General features: G+C 45.0%; 1 protein-coding gene and 1 long non-coding RNA gene across 5 annotated transcripts in view; both read right to left on the bottom strand.

Moving 5' to 3' along the window:
• Positions 1-16,420: 16,420 nt before the first annotated feature.
• Positions 16,421-23,295, bottom strand: part of LOC311013486 — a 196,720-nt gene continuing 189,845 nt past the window's right edge. The window contains exon 2 of the long non-coding RNA XR_014597140.1: positions 16,421-20,532. This is a non-coding gene — a long non-coding RNA (uncharacterized lncRNA). The remainder of the gene's footprint in view (positions 20,533-23,295) is intronic.
• The window catches only part of LOC311013455 (storkhead-box protein 2-like), a 166,466-nt gene continuing 159,591 nt past the window's right edge, over positions 16,421-23,295 (bottom strand). For 2 of the 4 annotated variants that reach the window (XM_084009542.1, XM_084009543.1), the window contains exon 4: positions 16,421-22,734. In XM_084009542.1, the coding sequence (XP_083865668.1) occupies positions 22,530-22,734 (205 nt within the window). In that variant the 3' untranslated portion in view covers positions 16,421-22,529. The remainder of the gene's footprint in view (positions 22,735-23,295) is intronic. The other 2 variants (XR_014597129.1, XR_014597130.1) reach the window with 2 other exon arrangements.

Genomic DNA, 23,295 nt, shown 5'->3' with positions numbered 1-23,295 from the left:
CTTCCTGCAAGGCCACGTAAGACTCAGAGCAGCCATAGAGTTCCTGTAGTATTACTACTATCCTAGCCGGATCCCCACGCTCTGTACCGGAGCGGTATTTAATTTCTTCCCTCGCTTCCCCCTCTAGATGGTCATAGAGAAAGAAAGCCTGATCAGCTGTGGATAAATGACGAGCCCTCATACATGACTGTACTTCCTCAAGCCACTCACTCAATGCTATCCCTGACCTTCCCCTGAACATGGGACACTTTCTATCTCGAGGCACAAACACTAACCTCTCGGCTGCCGGGACGCTGGCAGTGGCAATAGGTGGTGCTGATGAGGTCGAAGGTGTGGCACTAAGGGGTGGTACTACAGGGGCTTGCTCTTGACGCAACCTCTCATTGTCAGCCTTCAACTGTGCAACCAGATCTCGCAACTCTTGCATTTCCTCCTCCATACTACAGCCTGATAGGTGAAGCTAAACTACAGCCCAGTACACCAAGACAAGAAAACCTCACCAGGCTGACCACAGCTTAACACACTAACTGCTGCTTTGCCTCCAAACAAACAAAAAAACAACAAAAAAATAAAGCACTAAGTGGAATGGAACATACGTCTCAGCCTTCAAAGTATATCCTGTCAACAACGCCAATTTGTGGCGAGCGGTATTAGAGAGGTCGACCAGCAAGCTGGTATAATTAGAGGAGGAGCCAACAACGCCACCCTGGGAATTTCACCCAAGGAATAAGATTCTTTTTACCTCTGACCAAACTGGTCACTCACAAGAAAGGCACAAAAGGTCCGTTATACGATGAGGCCAGAGGCGTAATTCCATCCACAAGACTTTTATTTTTAAATACAACAACCACAGACCAGCATACACATAATCAATAATTAAAAGGGCAAAGAAACATGGGGGAAGCTGAGGCTTACCAGTGGGGAGGTGGGCCACCAGGAGGGGAAAGGTCCATAAGAGGGGGTCACCCCAGTCACACGTGTAAGCACATCCACACACACACACACACACACGTGAAGGATCACACCCGGGGGAGACCACACAGCACACAGGAGGGGACGCCACCACCGGGGAACACCAACCCCCACCACTTTAGGCTCTCGTCTTCTAAAACGAACAGGGAACAGAATACAAATTAGTGAACAGATCACAAAAATGAACAAAACAATCTTATTAACTGCTGTAAAAATAAAGATGATACGGTTAACAGAACAAAACCAGATGAATGGTGGGGATGAAATAACAAAAACAACTGAAGATCAAAGAAATAAACACTTAATTTCCCAAAACAATATAAAAAGGGTTTAACCAAGTAGAAAATACACAAAACTATAGACTAAGCACACTGACACTACTTTACTAAAATGGCCAGGACTAAAATAACTAAGGACAAGATGAGCAATACGTCATCAAACAGACAGACGATGCGCAAATCAGCGGCAGGTAACGCCGCGCGGACCGCAATAACAGCGGAGGGCAAAGTCTTGATGACCGCAATAACAGCGGGAGGCAAAGCAGCAGCGTGGTTAAAGGTGGAAGTAGCTGCTACACTCCTGGCTACCGGACACAAACCCGCAGTTCCAATCCGGCCGTACTTATGAGCCAGCTGAGTGGATACCTATAAACAACAACAGCCATTAGCTACTATATGCTAAATGATGTGACAGCGCACGGTAAAGATTGACCTACCAGCTGTGATCGGTGAGCGCCTCATGGCAGAGGAAAGGACGAGGGTCCACGGCATCTACAAGATGACATGTATTCGGTTTTAACACCATACTAACAAAACTGATGACACGAAGACACAAGCAAAGACCGCTCTCATACCTGCGGCAGCAGCGGGCACACCGGAAGTGAGGAAGCTACGGCGACAGAGGGAGAGCAAAACGGACCACTACCTGTCTTTATAGTATGCCGACACACACTGATTGGCTGTCGATTGAAAGCGATCACGAGCACAAGAAAACACAGGACCATGCAAACCGGAGCAGAACACAAGACTCTATCCTGCTACATTTATATTTTTTCATTTCATTACAAAACTGAAGGCATTTTTAGCTTTTATGAGTCAGGCTCCTATCACTTATACCACAGTCAACCACCAGGAGTGATTGAGAGAGATATTTTGCCGCAACTCAATTCAAGTAAACTTTATTTATAGATCACTTGAACAACAAACACAGCTGAAACAAAGCCTCGACTATAGGGCTATCGTCACTGGCTTCAGCGCTAATACAGTTTCTGTGCTGCCCCCTCTGGCATGCACGTCTCTGCCTGAGGGTGGCAGTACCGCGACAGAGGTAGAAAGAGTAAAATGGTAAAAAGAAGCAGTCAGTCTGCAGCCAAACTTCAGCACTGCCAATTCAAGAGTTAAGAGAACATATGCCTGTGAGTATTATGTAGTTAAGTGTGTTACTGTAACGTTGTAACTGTAACTCTATTGGTGTACGACGGCGGCCGTTTTATCTTTTTGCCGCTGTGACGATGCTAATTTGTTAGCCTGTCTATGGCGTTTTGCATTGTATGTTAGCATTGAGCTAGCAGACTTTATTCTTAGCTGTTATAATGGGAATGTTAATAGCTTTACTGTAAGTGTAAATGCTGTTTAAACTGTGTTGGTTGGACGTATTTGTTACTTGAAGATATATTAATGTAATCTTTGTTGTATGTATTTCAGTTTTACAGTAAACTTCAACTGGGAGTGACAATAAATCCTTGGAAGAAAGAAAACTTTGCCTCTCATTGAAGAACTGTTAGCTATCTGCCAAACTAAACACATCACGTTCAGGGAGGGCAGAATAGTTTCAGTTAGTGGAAGGAAAAGGCCTCTTAACACAGGTAGGCAAAAATGGCACTCTCAAAGGCCATGAAATGAAAAGTTGATGCGGAAAACAAGATCCTTTAATGACGAATGGACTGAAAAGTACGCATTGGTCATGCCAACCTTCAGAAAATGCGTTACCTGTATGCCTCATTTGCAACGAAGCTGTTGCTGTTGCAAAAGAATATAATCTGCGCCGTCACCACAACACTAAACACACAAATTTCAAGGATTCATATGTAACCCAGGGTTTTTAGTGAGAAGTGAAATGTTGAATGTTATTAAATAATGATGTTGGTTGCTGCATTGTAAGGCCGCAATATATATATTTTTTGATGGGTTTATTATGGATGCAGCGTGGGCGTAGGTCATGTGACAGGGGGGGACCAATGGGAGCAGCTGCAAAGTGCTCATGTGGGTATAATCGGGAAGTGAGGCAGAGTGCGGCCAGGTGAATGAGGGGAAGCCGGGAGCGGAGCAGTTGCAGAGAGCCACCGTGCGGGCGTCACCTTTGAATGCTTTAGATTGGATGAGAACGGGGATCGCTAATCCGTTACGGTTGGGTGGTCGCTGTATTGGAATGAATGCCAGGTTGTGCATGGACATGATGGCGAGCTAACCCAAAGGAATCTGACGAGCCTAGTTGGGGAACCAGGACTCATATTTGGAGCAGGCGTCATCGGGCCGCCACGGTGGTAGGCCACACTGCAGCCAAACCTCCACCCTCATTCACCTCTTTTCCCTCGGCCCTCACACACACACACACACACACACACATACACACTCCTCAGCACATTTTATTGACTGACTGATTGACTGATAGACTTGATGGACTTGTGCTGGGAAAATGTGGATCTAGGAATCACTGGACAAACCGTGGACTGGAAGTCTGTGGGGGAAAAAAGAGTTGCGTTAATTCAATGTGTGTGTATTGTGGGGGGGGATGTGTTTGCTGTGGGGAAATGATATTGTGTTTTTTGAGGACCTGTTGATAGAATAACTTATGAAGTGATGAACTAAGGATGAAAAGTGCACTAAGTAACATGATTTATCTCTGCATCAGCTGTTGATTGTGGGGATTGGTAATTGTTTAGTTAAGTAATTTTCTTTTTCTTTTCTCAGTTTTCTTTCTTGCAAGAGTATAGTTTATTTCCGTTGTTTTTCATGGCCAAAGCTTAAGTTGAAATTGCTAATACATGGTACCTTTTTGCATACCCCCCGTCTCTGGAGTCATCCTTTATTATCCATCAGTGTAATTTATTTCCTCCCTAGTCGAACCTGAACATATGGGAAACTACTAGCCCACACCAACAGTAGTCACACACCTAACACTGGTTAAAGCTACTGTAGACAAGTGTTACACATATCCTGAGCAGTCAGAGGCCCGACAGAGAAAAATAGTCACATTGAAATCTGCCTACTCCCGTGCAAGTGGCATTATTACTCAAACTTTAACTGATAAAGAGAGAGTAACGTGTGCATCTCTGCAGGCTGCCTGGGTGCTTTGCAAAAATAACCGGCCTTTCACGGAAAGTGAGGTTTTAAAGGAGTGCATGGTCACTGTTCTGGAGGAACTTGCCCCCGACAAATCCATGGACAGAATTATTGCAACTGTCAAACAAATACCTCTCTCTGCTTCAACTGCCGCACGTCGTGTACACGTCTTGGCAGAGCAAGTCCAGCAAGTTGTCATTGTAATGCGCGTTACTGAGATTTGTACCGAGTAAAATATTACCAGTTTTTTGTTGTTGTAATGCCTTACATTACCGCGTTACAGCAAAACGTAATGCATTACAGTAATGCATTACTTTTGTAACGCGTTACTCCCAACACTGATGATAAATGACCACAATATAATATGAAAGTAAAACTGATCTGTAGAATACAATATGGTTATTTATAGAACCCTCAGAAGACAAGACGGTTATTTGTGAAAACCTTTAAAAAGGTAAACGTTTTTAGAACCCCCTGTGTGAGGTCTAGATGAAACCCTTGAAACATGAAAGGGTTCTTGTAGTACAGCGGATAACCATGAAAATTGTGCACTTTTTGAAAGATACATGAAACTTCTACCATAGTTAGGTTATACCATGAGGTTCATTTTCAGATTTGGAGGGAAGTCAGATTTGACCTCTGAGGCCCGGTAGAGGTCAAATCCAAAATGGCCACCAATAATATTCAAAAGTGCCTCACGTTAGAACCAAACACAGTAGAAAAACACTTAAGGTGTCATTTCCCACTAACTTTTGGGTGCCCATTCTGTATCTGATAATTTGAAACCACCAGAATTCAAGAAAATGCATTTAAATCAATATGGAGGTCAAATCATGCAGACATAGGGAGGTGAACGGTGCAAAATGGTTGTTTATTTCCAAAATAACAACAGTAATTGTGATGCCAATAATGATGATGCCGATAATAATGCCAATAATAGTATTTATTTATTATTATAATTAACTGATTTATTATTTAACTTTTAAATAATTCTTTTTTTTTTATCTTAACAGTCTCCAGAACAAAAACAGAGATCTGTACATTTAAGTGCAGCTTTGAGACAGGAGCACCGTCCAGTGCACCCTTTCTGGCAGTTACAGCGGATCAGCTCATGGCAAGACTTTGCTGCTTCAGGGAGAGTGGTCCAGAGTGGCTGCCAACCAGTGGTTTCCTTTGTCCAGCCCCAGTCAGATGGCTCTGGCATTTTCCTGATGTTAAACTCTGATAAAACGGAAGTTATTGTACTTGGGCCTAAACTCCTCCGAAGCTTGCTGTCTAAAGATATAGCGACTATTGATGGGATTGCCATCGCCTCAAATGCTACTGTAAGAAACCTTGGAGTTATCTTTGATCAGGACCTGTCCTTTGACTTACATATTAAACAAATTACAAGGACAGCCTACTTTCACCTGCGTAACATTACTAAAATTAGGCCAATGCTGTCTCAAAAAGATGCAGAAAAACTCGTCCATGCATTTGTTACCTCAAGGCTGGACTATTGTAATTCTTTATTATCAGGCTGCTCTAATAAATCTCTTAAATCTCTCCAGCTGGTCCAGAATGCTGCAGCTCGTGTTCTGACTAAAACCAGAAGAAGGGGTCACATTTCTCCTGTATTAGCTTCTCTGCACTGGCTCCCAGTAAAATCCAGAATATAATTTTAAATCCTTCTCCTCACTTACAAGGCTCTTAATGGACAGGCACCATCATATCTTTAAGAGCTCATTAAACCGTACTGTCCTCCTAGAGCACTACGCTCTCAGAATAAAGGGTTACTTGTAGTTCCTAAAGTCTCCAAAACTAGAACAGGGGCCAGAGCTTTCAGCCATCAAGCTCCTCTTCTGTGGAACCGTCTTCCGGTTCTGGTTCGTGAGGCAGACACTGTTCCCACATTTTGTCTGGAGAAAGGAAGGAAGCTGCTTTGTCTCTTGTTGGTAAGTCAGAAACTAATTGTAGATTTGGGTTTAGGCATTGTGTGAGTAAAGCTAGTTGTAACATTTAGTCTTGTGTTGATAGCTTGTTGTTGAAATTCTAGTGAAACTGTCTATGCTAAGTGAGTAATCAAGTAGTTTGAGCCAGCTCAGCTGTAGTGAATAGACTTGATTGGAGGGAGGGGTCACACTCAGTACTTGCGGTAAACTGAGCACTTAAAAGGCTGTCACTACAGCGTCAGCTGCAGCGTCTGGCCATCAGAACGAAGACAGCTGAACAAAGACAAGGGAGTCTATCCGTGGGAGTCAAGACAGCTGAACAAAGACAAGGGAGTCTATCTGTGGGAGTCAAGACAGCTGAACAAAGACAAGGGAGTCTATCTGTGGGAGTCAAGACAGCTGAACAAAGACAAGGGAGTCTATCTGTGGGAGTCAAGACAGCTGAACAAAGACAAGGGAGTCTATCCGTGGGAGTCAAGACAGCTGAACAAAGACAAGGGAGTCTATCTGTGGGAGTCAAGACAGCTGAACAAAGACAAGGGAGTCTATCTGTGGGAGTCCATCGAGGAAGTCCACTGAGGTAGGCATAACATCTCCCCCCCCCCCCCCCCCCCCTCGCAGCCATGTGTCTTATCCCAGTCAGGACATCACACTGGAGAAGATTTAACCGAAAACCCTTCACTCGAGGCTGTAACCCATCCAATCTCTGCTACCCACCATTCTCCACCGGTAAGAAACTTGAAGTACTAGGGGGGCTGTGGAACTGCCAGTCTGCAGTCAAGAAGGCGGACACCATTTCAGCCTATGCCTCCCTGCAGTCTCTCCACTTCCTGGCCCTCACGGAGACCTGGATCACCCCAGAAAACACTGCCACTCCAGCTGCCCTCTCAACTGCCTACTCGTTTTCACACTCCCCAAGACGAACAGGGCGAGGAGGAGGAACTGGACTCCTCATCTCACCCAAATGGTCCTACCAGGTCCTTCCTCTGGACCACCTCCCCCGATCTACACTTGAATTCCACGCCGTCTCTGTCACCCTTCCTTTCAAACTCAACATCATAGTGATCTATCGCCCACCCGGTCCTCTCGGTGACTTTTTGGATGAGATGGATGCCCTCCTGAGCTGCTCCCCTGATGATGGCACACCACTCGTCGTCCTCGGTGACTTCAACATCCACTCGGGAAAGCTGCACTCATCTGAATTAATTTACTTATTTTCCGCATTTGACCTTACACTCTCCCCCTCTCCACCGACTCACCGGGCCGGGAACCAACTTGACCTTGTCTTTACAAGATCCTGTGGCATCTCGGCACTCTCTGTTACCCCGCTCACCGTGTCCGACCACCACTTTGTGACTTTCTCCCTCCCCATGGAGCCCACCACATCCCTCCCCTCTACGCCTCGAATGGTCACCAGCCGCCGCAACCTGAAATCCCTCACTCCCTCCGCTCTCTCCTCAACTGTTATCTCCTCGCTACTATCCTCAGAACAGTTCTCCTTAATGCCTACTGAGGAAGCCTCCTCCATCCTGATGTCCTCACTCTCCTCTTCTTTGGACACTCTCTGTCCCCCAATCTCACGACCTGCGCAATCATCTCCCTCCCCTCCCTGGCTGTCTGAACCTCTGCGAACCAACAGATCATTGTTGCGAGCGTCAGAGAGAAAATGGAAGAAATCGGCCCAGCACGAGGACCTTACTCACTACCACCACCTCCTCTCTGACTTCACCTCAACTGTTTCGGCAGCTAAATCTGCCTTCTACCTGGCAAAGATCAACTCTTCTGCCTCCAACCCCAGGAAACTCTTGTCCGTGTTCTCCTCCCTCCTCACCCCTCCCCCCCTTCCTCCCTTACTGCCGATGACTTTGCAACTTACTTTACCAAGAAAGTAAATGACATCAGCTCCTCATTCACGCCTATTCCCTCCCAGAAGACATCTCCCCCAACTCTCAACTCGGATGGTCTTACCAGCTTTACCCCCCTCACCTCTGAAGACGTTCGCACTTGTTACATCTAACCGTGCCACCACCTGCTCCCTCGACCCGATTCCCTCCTCTCTTCTCCAGGACATCTCACCACCCTGATCAACACCTCCCTCACCTCAGGTGTCATTCCAGCGGATTTTAAGACAGCTACCGTGAAGCCTCTCCTTAAAAAACCCACCCTAGACGCTACTGACATCCAAAGCTACAGACCTGTATCCCTTTTTTATTCCTCTCTAAAACCTTGGAACGTGCAGCCTACAACCAACTGTCATCCTATCTCTCGCAGAACAACCTCCTTGACCCTAATCAATCAGGATTCAGGACTGCTCACTCCACTGAGACGGCCCTCCTCACAGTGACCGAGTCCCTGCGAGACGCCAGAGCCTCATCCCACTCCTCCGTTCTCATTCTCCTTGACCTATCTGCTGCATTCGACACAGTCAACCACCAAATCTTCCACTCCACTCCGGCTGAACTTGGCATAACTGACTCTGCTCTCACCTGGTTTACATCATACCTGACAAATCGCACCTTTCAGGTCACATGAAATGGCTCTATGTCCAAACCCTGTTCTCTGGACACGGGTGTCCCTCAAGGCTCAGTATTAGGACCGCTTCTGTTCTCACTATACACCAGATCACTAGGTTCTGTTATCACATCGCATGGATTCTCCTACCATTGTTACGCAGATGACACCCAGCTGTTCCTCTCTTTTCCCCCGTCCTCTGACACTCACATTGCAACTCGCATCTCGGACTGTCTGGCTGACATCTCTGTCTGGACAACTGCACATCACCTCAAGCTTAACCTGAATAAAACCGAACTCCTCTTCATCCCAGGGAAAGACTGCCCTCGCATGGACCTGTCGGTCACTGTCGAGGGCATCACAGTATTGCCGTCGTCAACTGCGAGGAACCCCGGTGTAATCCTCGATGACCAACTATCCTGCACCCCCAACATCACTGCTGTGGCCCGATCCTGCAGATTTGCCCTCTACAATATCCGCAGGATTCGGACCTTCCTCACAAAGGATGCAACGCAACTCTTGGTCCAAGCGCTGGTCATCTCCCGCCTTGACTACTGCAACTCTCTCCTGGCCGGACTCCCGGCCTCTGCGATTAAACCATTGCAGCGTATCCAGAACGCTGCAGCACGCCTTATCTTCAATCTACCCAAATTCTCCCATGTGACTCCCCTCCTCCGTGACCTCCACTGGCTCCCTGTTGCAGCACGCATCCAATTCAAGACGATGACACTGGCCTTCAGGGCCATCAATGGAACAGCACCCATCTACCTTCAAACACTGGTCAAACCTCATGCCCCGAAGCGAGCACTTCGCTCCTCTACTTCAGCTGGCCGGCTGGTACCACCATCGCTGAAATCAAACAAATGTCCCTCAGCAAAGTCCAGACTCTTCTCTGTTCTGGCGCCTCAGTGGTGGAACGAACTCCCGACTAATGTCAGGACAGCAGAGTCATTTGCCATTTTCCGAAAAAGACTCACCTGTTCAGACTTCACCTCGACTCTACATAGCATGACCCACTAACACCCCCCCCCCCCCCCCCCCCCAAAAAAAAGGTTTTTTTTCTCAGGTTTGCCCTGAGCCAGCTCTTGGTTAAGCTGCTATAGGCCTAGACTGCTGGGGGATTATAGTGACAAACTGAGCCTCTCTCTCTCTCTCTCTCTCTCTCTCTCTCTCGTGCTCTCTCTGTGTATGTTCCCCCGGAGTCCCTGTGCTCTCTTGCCTAGCAGGGCTCCCTGGACCGTGGTGGAACCTGATCCGGACTGCACCGATGTTGTGGTCTTGTTTGCCTCTTACCGCCAGTATTTTTAATTAAAGTAATTGACTAAAATCGGCATCTCTACTGTCACTAACTTGACTACTCCCGGGATCACTCGCGGGAGTCTGGCTATGCTTTCTGGTCCAGCAGAGTCCACTGAGGTCCTGACTGATGCAGACTGCTAACTGGCCTGACACTGGAAACACCACATTGTAGCTCCAACTGCCCGCTGTGTGACTGCTCAACTGCTCCTGCTTTTTGGTCTACGGCGACGTGGTTGGGATGGATCCATCTCGGCGTGGCTGTGCCTGCTGCCATGGACTACTACTGTTGATACTATTGCTTCTGTTAATACCACCACTACTGTTAATGCTACTACTACCATACTACCAACACCAAATGCAGTTGGAACCCAAGGGCCTGGGCTGCACGAGATTTCTGCCTAAAAGCCTATTAAGGCAGTTTTTTCTCGCCAATGTCGCAATGCTTGCCCCTGGGTGTTGTTGGGATTTTTAAATTGTGTTGACTCTTGAAATTTTGAGCGTATTCCAGTCCTGCTCAATGTGTTAAGTGTCCTGAGATTACTTCTGTTGTGATTTGACACTATAAATAAAATTGAATTGAATTGAATTTGATATTTAACATTGTCTTGCATACAACAATAAAAGATAAAACTAAAACAAAAAAAATCAAACCACCCTTCCATATTCTCCCCTTCTCTCACACACACATACACACACACACACACACACACACACATTTCATCCCCCCACCAACCCTCTTATACTATGCAAACTGTATGCCAGCAAGACTTAATACAATTAGAAAAACAGTATACTGCATTTTAAGACTTTGAATACTCTAACCACACATGTTCCTTATACCATTCACTGTGGAAGGATCTCATTGCACTTCCTTGCATCGTCTTGGGAAAGGCCGTCGGGTGTGATTGTGAATCTTTGACTGTGATATATCTAAACGTAGATAGAGAAAGGGGGAGTGGAGGATAAGGACCATTATATCACTGTTTCAATTAAGAAAAATATTACTTAATTAACAATATACAGTAGGTAGGGCATAATGCCAGCCTTGATCAAATATTACTTACTACTACCACATTGATTAGTGAGCTACCGCGAGTGTAACCTCTGCAAACTAAAAACCAGAGGTCAGGATAGGTAGCTAACTAACGCTTCTATGCTAGCGAAGCATGACTAGCGAGTTAGCCTAGCTGCTAACTTAATAACATAAACATATCGATAATTAAGAGCTATAAACAAAGGGCTAAAAAAATAATTGAGAACAAAAATATATTTGATATAGAATGCAAGGCCAGGACTGTGTTAGTCTATGATCAGGCTATCTGATGGAAACAATTTTGACCAACCTGTGGCTCTGCAGCCTGCAGACTGCAGGTAACTTCTCGTCAGGCACCCGGGCAGTGGTGGAATAGTCTATTTTGCACAGAAGGTTCCTAACTTAACTGACCAGGAAGTAAACAAGTGGCCACCATGATAAGAGCTGTTCGGGTTCTCTAAATGCAAAGGGAAGGAGCTCCAATGCTTCCTTACAGAGCTCCATGAAAGGAGATTACGCCGACCCACAATTCTTTGACAGAGCAACATTCAAAGTGCAGCACACCTCGGCTGTTCATGAAAACAAATGATATGTGCATTTGCATATTAAACAATTAATTTCATGCATATATATAGTAATTGGAAGTGTGTTGATAAATGTGTGTGGACAGTGATAATAATTGAATGATATTTATATTTAATTCAATCATGTTACAAATTTGACAAAAACAAAACTAAAGCCACAAATGAAATGTAAATACAGCCAACGGACAAACAGGAAGGAGAAGCTGCTGGAACTGAAGCCGGTCAGTGAACCAGCTGCCTATAAAACCAACAACATGGGGAGAAGTGGACAATGCTCTTTTTGTAGTGCATTATTGTAGTTTCTCCACTGCAGACTCACGTCAATCGCTGGTGCCTATCATGTTGTCAATCATCAGCAGCATTATAATGACGTAGCTTCGTTAAAGTTGTCGGATTCTCTGAGCACCGTGGTCGACTTTTCCTAAATCATTTTGAGTTCTCCTATCGCCTTTCATTGACCCAGTGACGTTTTCCCCAGAGGTCAAGGAATAGGAGTTAGGAACAGGAGTTAGGAATAGGAGTTAGGACCTTTTGATTATTCATCTTGGATCTGATCTGCTCTGGTAGATCCTGGCCTCTATGGCCCTTGTGCTTATGGCTGCCATGATTAGTGCCTCTGTGCTGTCTGTCAGTCTCGCATTTTCCAGCCACTGGTAGGATTTCTTGATATCAGCCACTTCCTCTATCTGATGGTGGTACATGCCATGTAGGGGCTTGTCCCTCCAGGTTGTCTGCTCCTCCTCCTCTGCACTCTCATCAGGGTTCTGCTGCCTGAGACATTCACTTAGCAGTTCATCCTTCGGGGCCATTTTTTCAAAATTTTCGATGTTTCATCCTGGACCGTGGCCTGACGCTCACTAGCCCTCGGCCTCCCTCTTTACGCTTAGTGTATAGCCTCAGGGTGCTGGACTTGGGGTGGAACCCTCCGTGCATGGTGAGGAGCTTTCTAGTCCTGATATCTGTGGCTTCTATCTCCTCCTTTGGCCAGCTTATGATACCAGCAGGGTATCTGATGACAGGTAGTGCATACATGTTGATGGCTCGGACCTTGTTCTTACCATTCAGCTGCCTTACTCTCTGGAGGTATTTGGCTGCGGTTGATTTCCTTGTGGCCTCTTCATGGTTTCCATTAGCCTGTGGGATGCCAAGTTACTTGGATATCATCTTTGTTGCCCTCTGGTAGGTCGATCCCCTCAGTCTTGATCATCTTGCCTCTCTTTGAGACCATCCGGCCACACTTGTCCAATCCGAAAGACGTCCCTATGTCATCGCTGTAGATCCTGGTGGTGTGGATCAGTGAGTCTATTTCTCGCTTGCTCCTGGCATACAGCTTGATGTCATCCATGTAGAGCAGGTGGCTGATTGTCACCCCACTACGGAATCGGTACCCGTAGCCACTCTTCGTGATGATCTGACTGAGGGGGTTCAGGCCTATGCAGAACAGCAGTGGTGATAGTGCATCTCCCTGGTATATGTCGCACTTGATGTTGACTTGGGCAATTGGCTTTGAATTGGCCTCTAGGGTTGTCTTCCACATTTCCATCGAGTTCTGGAAGAAGGCCCTTAGGTTCCTGTTGATCTTATACAGTTCTAGACATTCCAGTATCCATGTGTGCGGCATTGAGTCGTAGGCTTTCTTGTAGTCAATCCAGGCAGTGCACAGGTTGGTTCGTCTCTTCTTACAGTCTCGGGCGAGTGTTCTATCAACCAGTAGCTGGTGCTTGGCTCCTCTGGTGTTACTGCCAATTCCTTTCTGTGCTTCGCTCATGTATTGAGCCATATGCTTACTCATCTTTGCCGCAATGATGCCTGACAGGGCCTTCCATGTTGTGCAGAGACAGGTAATTGGCCGGTAGTTGGATGGGACGGGTTCCTTCTGGGTGTCTTTCAGGATTAGGGCTGTCCTGCCCTGGGTTAGCCACTCTGGGTGGGTCCCATCCCTCAGCAGCTGGTTCATCTGTGCTGCTAGGTGTTCATGGAGTGCAGTTAGCTTCTTCAGCCAGTACGTATGGATCATATTGGGGCCTGGTGCTGTCCAGCTCTTCATCTTTGACACTCTTTCTTGGATGTCTGCCATTGAGATGGTTACTGGTTCTTGTTTTGGGAGGCTGCTGTGGTCAGCTCTTAGGTCCACTAACCATTGGGCATCGGTGTTGTGCGATGCCTCTCTTTCCCATATCTCTTTCTAGTATTTTTCCACCTCAGCTCTTGGTGGGTCTGACTGGTTGTTGTTTCCCTGCCACTGAGAGTACACCTTGGCTGGTTCAGTGGAGAACAGCTTGTTTATTCTCCTGGCCTCTCCCTCCTTGGTGTATCTCTTCAACCTGGTGGCCAGAGCTGTTAGTCTTTGTTTGGCAGTTTCGAGTGCCTCTGGTATGGCGAGTGAGTTGTACTTCCTGGGTGCCTCTTTATTCACCATGTTCCCTTTCTGCAGTCCAGCGAGCTGGCTAACTTCTCTCCGTGTTGCCTTTATCTTGGCCTCTAACCGTCTCTTCCATGGTGGGCACTGTTTGTTATGTCCCGAGCCCACCTTGTACCCAAGCATCTCCATGATTACTGTTGCTGTACTGTGTATCAGCTTGTTGGTCTCAGTGATGGTTCCTGTGGATCCCCAGGATGTTTTCAGAGCAGCGTCCACAGCCACTAGTAGATCTTCTGAAGGTACTTGGGAACTCAGCTTCGGTATTTGTTGGGGGCTCCAGGTTTCTAGTTGGGTCACGATCTTCCTTCTCAGGTCAGCAGTTCTTGTGTTGAGGCAGTTGGTATCTGTTGGGGCTTGGTACCCAATCGCTGGTTGGGGGGATGATGATGACATCCCCCCGCTGATCTGTTGTCCTGGCTCCCCCTTGCCGCAGCATTGTTGTTGTATTTCATTAATCTCTAGTTGTGATAGTAGATTTCGGTTACGGATGTTGGAACACTGGGCTAACAGCTGTTTCTTTGTTAGCCCTGATTGTGGGTTTCGAAGTATCCAATGGTCCCACGTTCGCTGCATGTAACCCCTCTCTCTGGGATTGCTTGTATAGTAGCATTCCAACAACTCCATATTTTCTGCCCTCGTCCATCTGTGTTTCGTTCCAGTAGCCCATTTCTCATCAGTTTGCCCTGGTCCCCTAGCAATTGACGCAGACCTTGTTAACCCCGGACAACATCTGAGCCGGTATGACTCTATCATTTTTGTGTTCACTCATGCCTGAAGTAGGCCGGTATATCATGAGGGGTCTTGCCTAAGGACCCTTACTGGATGATGTTTTGTCTTGACCGGGATTCGAACCCCGGTCTCCCGTGTTCAAGTCAGTGATCACAACCACTGTACTTATCCAGCTGTATATATATATATATATATATATATATAAATAATTAATATATATTGCGTTTTTTTTAAGTAAATAAAGAAAATCACACTTTGGTCGTTTGTGTTGTATTGTTCTGCTCTGTGCACAACACATTAAATATTAAACATGTATTAATATACAATTATTAATATTTTTGCCGCTTTTTCATGCTCTCTCTCCTTCGCGATTTGTCTTTCAGCGCAATGCATTATGGTCAAATTTGCTCGACGAGTGACCATCGGTTGTACACTTCTTTTCGAGATGCATTCTGGGAAACTTTGAGTGGACTACATAGGGAATAGTAATACTCACTACACATTTGGACACCCCTACAAAATGGCGAACTCCCTATATAGTGCACTAGTAGGGAGTGATTTCGGACAGCCTCTCTCTTTCTTTGGGTGAAACCATTTCAAAATTCTGAAGGGGGGAGGGCATATTTTAAATAGAAAAGAGATGAGAGCTAAATTTCTGTGGATAGATCATTAAATTCCAAGCATGTGTTTTAATGAATAAAATATATTAAAATAGGGTGGCAACTGGGATGGCAAGATATATGTTCAGGGTGGCGGCTGCCTCTGTTTGCCTCCCTGTAAAACCACCACTGCTCCTGGATCCAGCCACTCTTACCCTAAACCTATGCCTAGTGATGTCCAAATGAAGCTTCGTGAAGCATTTTCTTTATTTTCTGAGCCCAATAGATGGCGCTCTCTGTTCAACAAAGGGTTGAAGGCCGATATATTTCCATTGCTTTCAACCCTTTGTTGAACAGAGAGCGCCATCTATTGGGCTCAGAAAATAAAGAAAATGCTTCATGAAGCTTCATTTGGACATCACTACCTATGCCCACAACACACTGGTTTGGCAGGTATGTCTCCATTTATAGCTTGTAATGGTTTCCAACCCCCACTCTTCCCAGCTCAGTATACAGAAGTGACAGTTCATTCTGTACAGGGAAATCTCCAGTGTGCCCACTGACTAGACTGCTAAGCTGCTTTCCTATTTGAATTTCCACCCATCCTTTCATGTCTCACTACTTAAGCAAGTTTCCACCAGCCATCTGAGCCCTACAGCTGAACTCCCTCCAACCCCCCAGATCATAGACAATCATTGCCATACAAATAAAGTTGATTATTAATGTGCACATATTACACTCCTGATATTGTGACCACATTTGCATATTAATAAACACAGACAAGTTATTTAACCCCATGTCTGTTCTCTGTGATGGTTCTGTTTGGTTTGGTTGTTTGGTTCTCTCTCTTTTCTCATGCAGGGCATGTGTGTGGCAGGAGGCGTGGCTGGCTTCACCTGCTGAAGTTATCAAGGCAGACCTGTTCCCACTAAACTCATTAACCTGACAAGCCTGAGGGCAAAAAGTAAAACAATTACATTAAAAATCACACAACAGTGGTGTAACCAAACATTGTTATTTTATTACCTTTAAAAAGTAGCACAATCCCAATAGGGTATCACATACACTACAACAATAGTAACACCAGTACTACACATCAAAGGGACTTTCAGATATTATAGACATTTTTAGAAATCCCTCTTTTTATTGTTTAAATTATTTGACTAGGCATGACAGATCATTGACACATCATTTACAGGTATGACATTACGTCACCGTTAGAAACAATGTTATTGTTGAATCTCTATTTTTATAAACCATCGCCGATGTTAAGGGAAGACTTTTCATGGACTGTCAGTGTAGAAAAGGGTTGGAAGGTTACAGGACTGTAGCTGGAGGGAACTAGGGGTCAATGGGGGGGACCACTGGGCCAGACAGTGGCAGAGAGGGGACGGTGTATTTAGCAGACATTAAGCATGGAACTCATGATATCCACCAGGCAGGGAACCGCAGCCCTATTTTACTGACGGAACAGGGACAACAAGCCCACTGTGTCTGAGAAACAAGAGCTACAGTCCCTGAATGGTGGTACAGAGATTAAACTCTGCTGTAGGGACAAGAACTCAACTATAGTAGTCAACCCAAGACAACAGAGACTGAAGGAAAAGGACACCTTCTAAATGGTTAAGGAGGAACAGAGACAGAACTGACCAGAATATGGATTTATCCTTCCCTGTCTATGTTTCTTTCTGTTGTCATAGAAGATAGGAAAAAAACAAATTATGTGAGTACAACTGACACTACAAACCTTTCTGTAGAGGTGTAATTGGGATTATAATCCTCCCGCAAATATGTCATAAGCATTAAAGCCCTACCAGGGTGGGCCTTGTAATTGATTGGAAGCTTGCTGTTGGGTTAGAGCAGAGACAAAAAACGATTACAGGTACAGTATATGAATCATATAATGTAGACAAAAGAGGGAATTCTAAGTACTATTAGAATGCGTCTGATATTGTAGAATATGGGTTGACATTCTAACATACTTTGAAAAAAAGAGACTAGAATCTGAATGATCAATCCAGTTTCATGGCAGGTTGTCAAATATATTCTATTGGTTTTGTGAAAACACAAATTGTCCATTTTCACAGTGGAGAAATTAATTAAATGCATCCACATGACTGTGCACCATCCAGAGATAGTGACGTAGTATTACATTTTGAGAGATAACTTTTGTGGATGGGCTTTCAACCACCTGACTGGTGTTGGACACCACGTGCACAAACTTTGGTTCTGTTGTCCAAACATACAATTTGTTTTGTTGTCTATAGCTACCGTTGTCTTTGTTGCCTAAACCTAAAGTTGGTTTTGTTGTCTAAACCTAATGTTGGCTTGTTTGCCTAAACCTAACGTTGGTTTTGTAGTGTGATGTAGTTTTTTCTTTCTGACACTGGGGATACACTGACAGAAAAAATTAAACTTGGTTCAGGCACAAATGATACTTCCAATTGAAATTCATTAGTTGAACATAAACATCAGTTCACTGGGTAAAGAACATAAAGCAGTGCCCTGGTACAGAGCAAGACGATGGAACTGAACCTTTTACTTGTGGTAACTAGTGGTAAGGCATGAGGTTGCATCCTTGTGTAGTGGCAAGATTCAGAGTAGGACTTAATGTTAATGGGAACAAGAGTGTGTTTTTTACATTTGTTCTGAGCAAATAAGTGTGCAGTTTAGTTGTATGATAATGCAATTTTGTCATAGACATTGTCTGAGGGCGTCTGTGCACACAATCAAAATGGATGCCCATGAGAAAGCGGCTTTGGGTTATATCTGGAGTACTACAGCGTAAATCTGATATTCATTTCTTTGTGCCTTGTCACAGAGGGCTAGCTTGCATAGCTGTATGTCAGGATATTGTGTTACACACCTTATTAATAAGAACCACACTATTTGGGTTTAAGTCCCTTTCTGGGATCCAGACAGAGTTTCACTCTGCAGAGGAAGTCATGTGCCACGAAATAATGAGTTGGAGTGTGTGTGTGTGTGTGTGTGTGTGTGTGTGTGTGTGTGTGTGTGTGTGTGCAGACATTCACAGGCTGATGATAGTGTGACATTTGAAAGGATGGGCTGTGTTTTTGAGGCTGTGGAGGTAGTTGTAGAGGAGCCTATTGGGCGACAACACTGGAATGACTGACAGCTCCCCTAGCCTATAGGAGAATGGGAAATGATTGACCTATAGGACTGCAGTGGCTATTGTCAAAAGTATGCAGGTGATTCCTATTATAAAACAGTAAAAAACATTTATTATAATCCAACTCTCTCATCACCTTTTTTATTGTGACTATTATCACGGCCGTCACTGACCACAATACATCGTAGCACCAGGAGTGAGAGTGGCTCAGGGATTTGATCCAAGAAGAAAATTAAAGTAGACATGAACTTGATAGAAACGTAAATTAACGGTTATTAATAGTGTACAATTAAAAAGAATACTGAAAAGAAAGTCACATCCCTCCTTGTTGTGTATAACACTGGTCTAGGTGAATTGTTTATTCTCGGTTGGCTGCTCAGCCACACGCCAGTTCAGCTGCTCCAAATGAATGTACAGCATTCACTTCTCCTGGTCATTTATACATTTAATTTCAAATTCACTATCCTTTAACTGACACAGTCAGTGTTGTTTGCTGGTTAAAAACTCCTAGAAGAGATAAGATATGAACAGGGATATGATTGTATCCCCTCATGTCCACTGTACGCAGCTGTTGTTTGCTTTCTAATGTTGCTCTGCGTATTCATGCTCCCCCCCCCCCACCCTCTCACTTCAACTGGATGTTTTTTTCAAAGGATCAAATGGTGAAACGTATCCATATGAAAACAAACCAATTATTTTTCTCTTTCTGTGGTCTGGTGTCATTAAGGTCAACTGAGTTCCTGCTGTGACGTTGCCATACAGTCCTCCATGAACAATGGTTATTCATAGTTTCTCTGTGAATAAAACATGAGGTCTCAGGTGAACAGGGGCCTGTACTACGAAGCAGGATTTGTGCTTAGCGAGGTAACTTAAGCGTTAACTCTGGGTTTTCCGTCCTATGACGCTGGTTCACTTCTAACCGGGGTAGATCGCCATGGTAACTTACGCTGTGGAGCTAACCTGCTCCGGAGCAGGTTATGTTCCTGATAAGAGATCAACGTGGAGAAACACACCGCCTACTGACCAATCAGCTGTCTTGGTGCGCGGATATATAAAAAAAAAGAAGCTCGGTGGATCGTGAGAGGGTCTCGTAGGAGAACTATAGAGTGTACAGAGACCGGCAAAACCCTTTTTCTGTCCCTGACGATGTTTTTTATGAGAGATACAGATTCTCATCGGAGGGAAAGACGTTTCTGTGTCAGCGTACAGCCTACTTACCACTTTGAATTATGTTTTTATATTTATTTGATTTGCTCCCAAGTCCGTTTTACACCGCCGGGATTGCAGCTGAAAGAATGAGGCTGATATTGTCATAAACCACATTATAAGAATACATCCAAGCAACAAATTCATTATTTTAAAGTTGTGTTCGGCCTTTTATTGCTGAAGGACATCATAAGAGTTAAAGGGACTAAAGAAAGAGTGACGACATGATTTAAAAGAGGACCGCAAGGCGGATTCGAACCCAGGGCCGCTGCAGGAAGCCTCTGCAGAAACACTACCACTAAGCTATCAGCGAAGTTACTGTTGTCATCAAATCAGTCAGATCTACTTGTGTCCTTATGACGGGGCAGTCATATTATACTACTAATACTATTAATACGACTTCCGCATTCACACAGTCGGGGAGTTTTTGCCAGCTGTCCTTCCTGCATTTGGCAGATGAAACTGTTGCCTTTTGCCTGTATTATATGTTTGACTTTTTCGTATTTCTGTAAGATTATGGTTCGCTCCTCGTACGTGAAATACGCCGCTCCGCTGCCGTAGATTGATCCATGTATGTGATTGGTCAAATGCTGCAAATGCCGCCTCTTTCATGTGCACGCGCTCATAGCTGGACAGGTAAACCCTGGGTTGACTTAACGAGTTGATAACCAGCTTCGTGTGACCGCTTATCTCCGATTGCCTTTGTTAGGGTTACTTAAGCTGGATCTCTGAAAGATACCCTGGGTATGTTGAACTCGCTTCGTAGTACAGGCCCCTGTAGAGACAGAAGTAGTGTGTAAAAGAAAAGGGAATTGTGTGAATGTGATGGCTATACTCTAAAGGTTAAACCGCAACAGGGGCCCATTCTTATGCAGCATCTCTATGAATCACCAACATCTATCAATTAGCGATGTTTATTGAAAGGAATCTGACCATGTTTAACTTTGGGTTTAGTTTGTGACAGTCATAGTGAAGATGTTATGTATGTATGTTGTTATGTGGCTTCTTCAACGGTCAGTGTGAATACAGCATGCTAGCAGGACAGATGGAAACATGCTTTCTGCTTGACGGTACGCCAGCCGTTACAGGCTGTCACTTCAACTGCAGGAACTCAATGCAGACGCTAAGTCCCGCCCCTTCCTGTGTTCCCCGTTGGACCTTATTTTCAGAAAAATATAGAAATGTTAAAGAAATTACTCAAATAATAACTGAAATAACTTCAAATAGGGAACACAGGAAGGACAGGACTTAGCCTATCTATGTACATTCAGATACAATATATAAAGACAAATTCAGTAACAAAATGCAGCATGAAGGGCAGCACATGTAGTGGCCCAGGTTCGTTTCCCGGTTCCTTCTGTGTGGAGTTTGCATGTTCTCCCTGTGTAATCGTGGGTCCTCTCCGGGTTCTCCAGCTTCCTCCCACAGTCTAAAGACATGCAGGATGGGGATAGGTTCATTGGTCACTCTAAAATGTCCCGTAGGTGTAAATGTGAGTTTAAATGGTTCTCCATGAGTCTGCCCTGTAATAGTCTGGCGAGCTGTCCAGGTATACCCTGCCTTCAGCCAATATAACAGCTGTGATCAGTATTGATCAATTGGTGATCAATAATGGATTGATGGATAGAATGCAGCATGTCATTTATTATTGATTTCACATCACCTGTCAATACATATAGGTGTTTATACAATGTACATATAAACTCACTTAAAATGTGTTAAGTATGTGTATACTGTATGTTCCTCTTTGTAATGCCCACTTTGCCCCATTTATTCTATTACTTTCAAATAACTATATATTTGTTTACGTCTCTTTGATACTGCAACATTTTTAAAATAATAAAGTCTTGTGTACTGTTGATCAGATAAGTGCAATGGCCCTGAGAACTCAATCCACTACAAATTAAGAAAGTTCTCATGGCCATTGCAATTATCTGAGCTGTTATGACAGTGGAGCGGAGAAAAGAGCCACAACGAAGTTGAAACATGACAATCTGCATGCATCTGGTGGACATGAGGAGTATGAAAGTCTCAACAGTCTGTGATCAAAAATCTCATCCCTGGAGCAACACAGGTTGTCATACCTCCGACAACATTGGAGGAGAGAAGCTGGTTAAAACTGTGCTCAAATGAGCATCATTGTATCCAACAGATACAAAAATTGCTCAGCTTCATTCTACAGAGTGTCGTAGTAAACCAATTTGTTTGTCTAGTCCCCTCACACTGCTGATGCACTTTAGAGTGATGGTCAACAGCATTAGCCTAACTGTCATTGGCATATCTTTTGGCGCTGCACCTCAAAAGTTGTCTGCCGGTGGTGAACTGATAAGTGAAAATGTGTGGACCATCAGTAACAATAGCCAGCAGAGCTGTGTACCAGGAGACACCACTAGAGGGAGAAGACCTCATCTGGAGCAGCTGGAATGAGTGTGGATACCTGAGATTACAGATTACCTATGCCCCCCCACCCACACACACACACACACACACACACATGAGAACCCACGTGAAAGTGAAACAACACAACAGCAGTGTGTAAACTAGAGGCTGTAGAATGACATGGTCTGAGTCTGCCCTGTGGCCTGGTGTGTGTGTGTGTGTGTGAGCAGTTTCCTGGTGGTCTTCCTTTATCTGTGTGTGTGTTGATAGCTGTATGTGGCAGCTCCACTGATTCAGTCTAAAGATGCAACAATCCTTGGGGGTGGGCCTTTTATTTTCCGGCCTCCCCATTGGCTCTCGGTGCTCCACTCAGCCCTTACAGTAGTTCTGCCCCTAGACGCTGGTGATTGATGCAAGGCAAACGCTGGGCTTCTGTAGTTTCTCTGGTTGGGTGCCGGCAGGTTCTGGGATGGCGCGGAAGGAGAAGGGGGTGGCAGTGCCGGTGGTGATGCCGAGATGGCCGGGACTCAGTGCCAGGTTCTGCCGACGGTTACTCTCAACTATAGAAGAGGTGTTAGATGCTAGGCTCTCCCTTGTTCTGCAGAGAGACAGACACACAATGAGGACTGACAGAAAAATCACACCACATGATGTGCATAGTGCTTCAGAAACAGACGAGAGGAAACGAGTGTGAGGTGAATTTTCTCTATACCTGATTCCCTCAATATAATACATCTGATGAATTGGTTTACCTTGGTCTGAGTTAAAGTTCCCATATTATACTGTTTTTCTTCAATTCCACACAGCTGTCAGAGGTCCAACAACACTGTATTCGATATGCATTGTCCCAAACCCATCCGTGGTCCTGAATTTCAGCTGTCTAAAAGTTGCTCAAATGAGCTCTACTGAACTTTCCTGAGATTAGGCTGTTTCTGTGTCTGCACCTTTAAATGCTAATGAGCTCCGTCTGTCATCGCCTACTCGGAGAGAGACAGGATGCCGCTTACGCTACGCGGCAGCATGTGCCAATGTTTCCATGTATGTATCACTATGGCTCGCCTATGTGACTCAGGTGAAGTTGCTGGGTCCCGTATGGTTGGGACAGATCCTCTTACGAGGGTCAGTGTCATGTCAAAAGCCAGCTTTGTACTGACCCTCG

This window comes from Eutrigla gurnardus (assembly GCF_963514095.1).
Source record: "Eutrigla gurnardus genome assembly, chromosome: 5".
Lineage (NCBI taxonomy): Eukaryota > Metazoa > Chordata > Actinopteri > Perciformes > Triglidae > Eutrigla > Eutrigla gurnardus.
The sequence above is the reverse complement of the archived record's forward strand: the minus strand, read 5'-3'. Positions and strand labels throughout refer to the sequence as shown.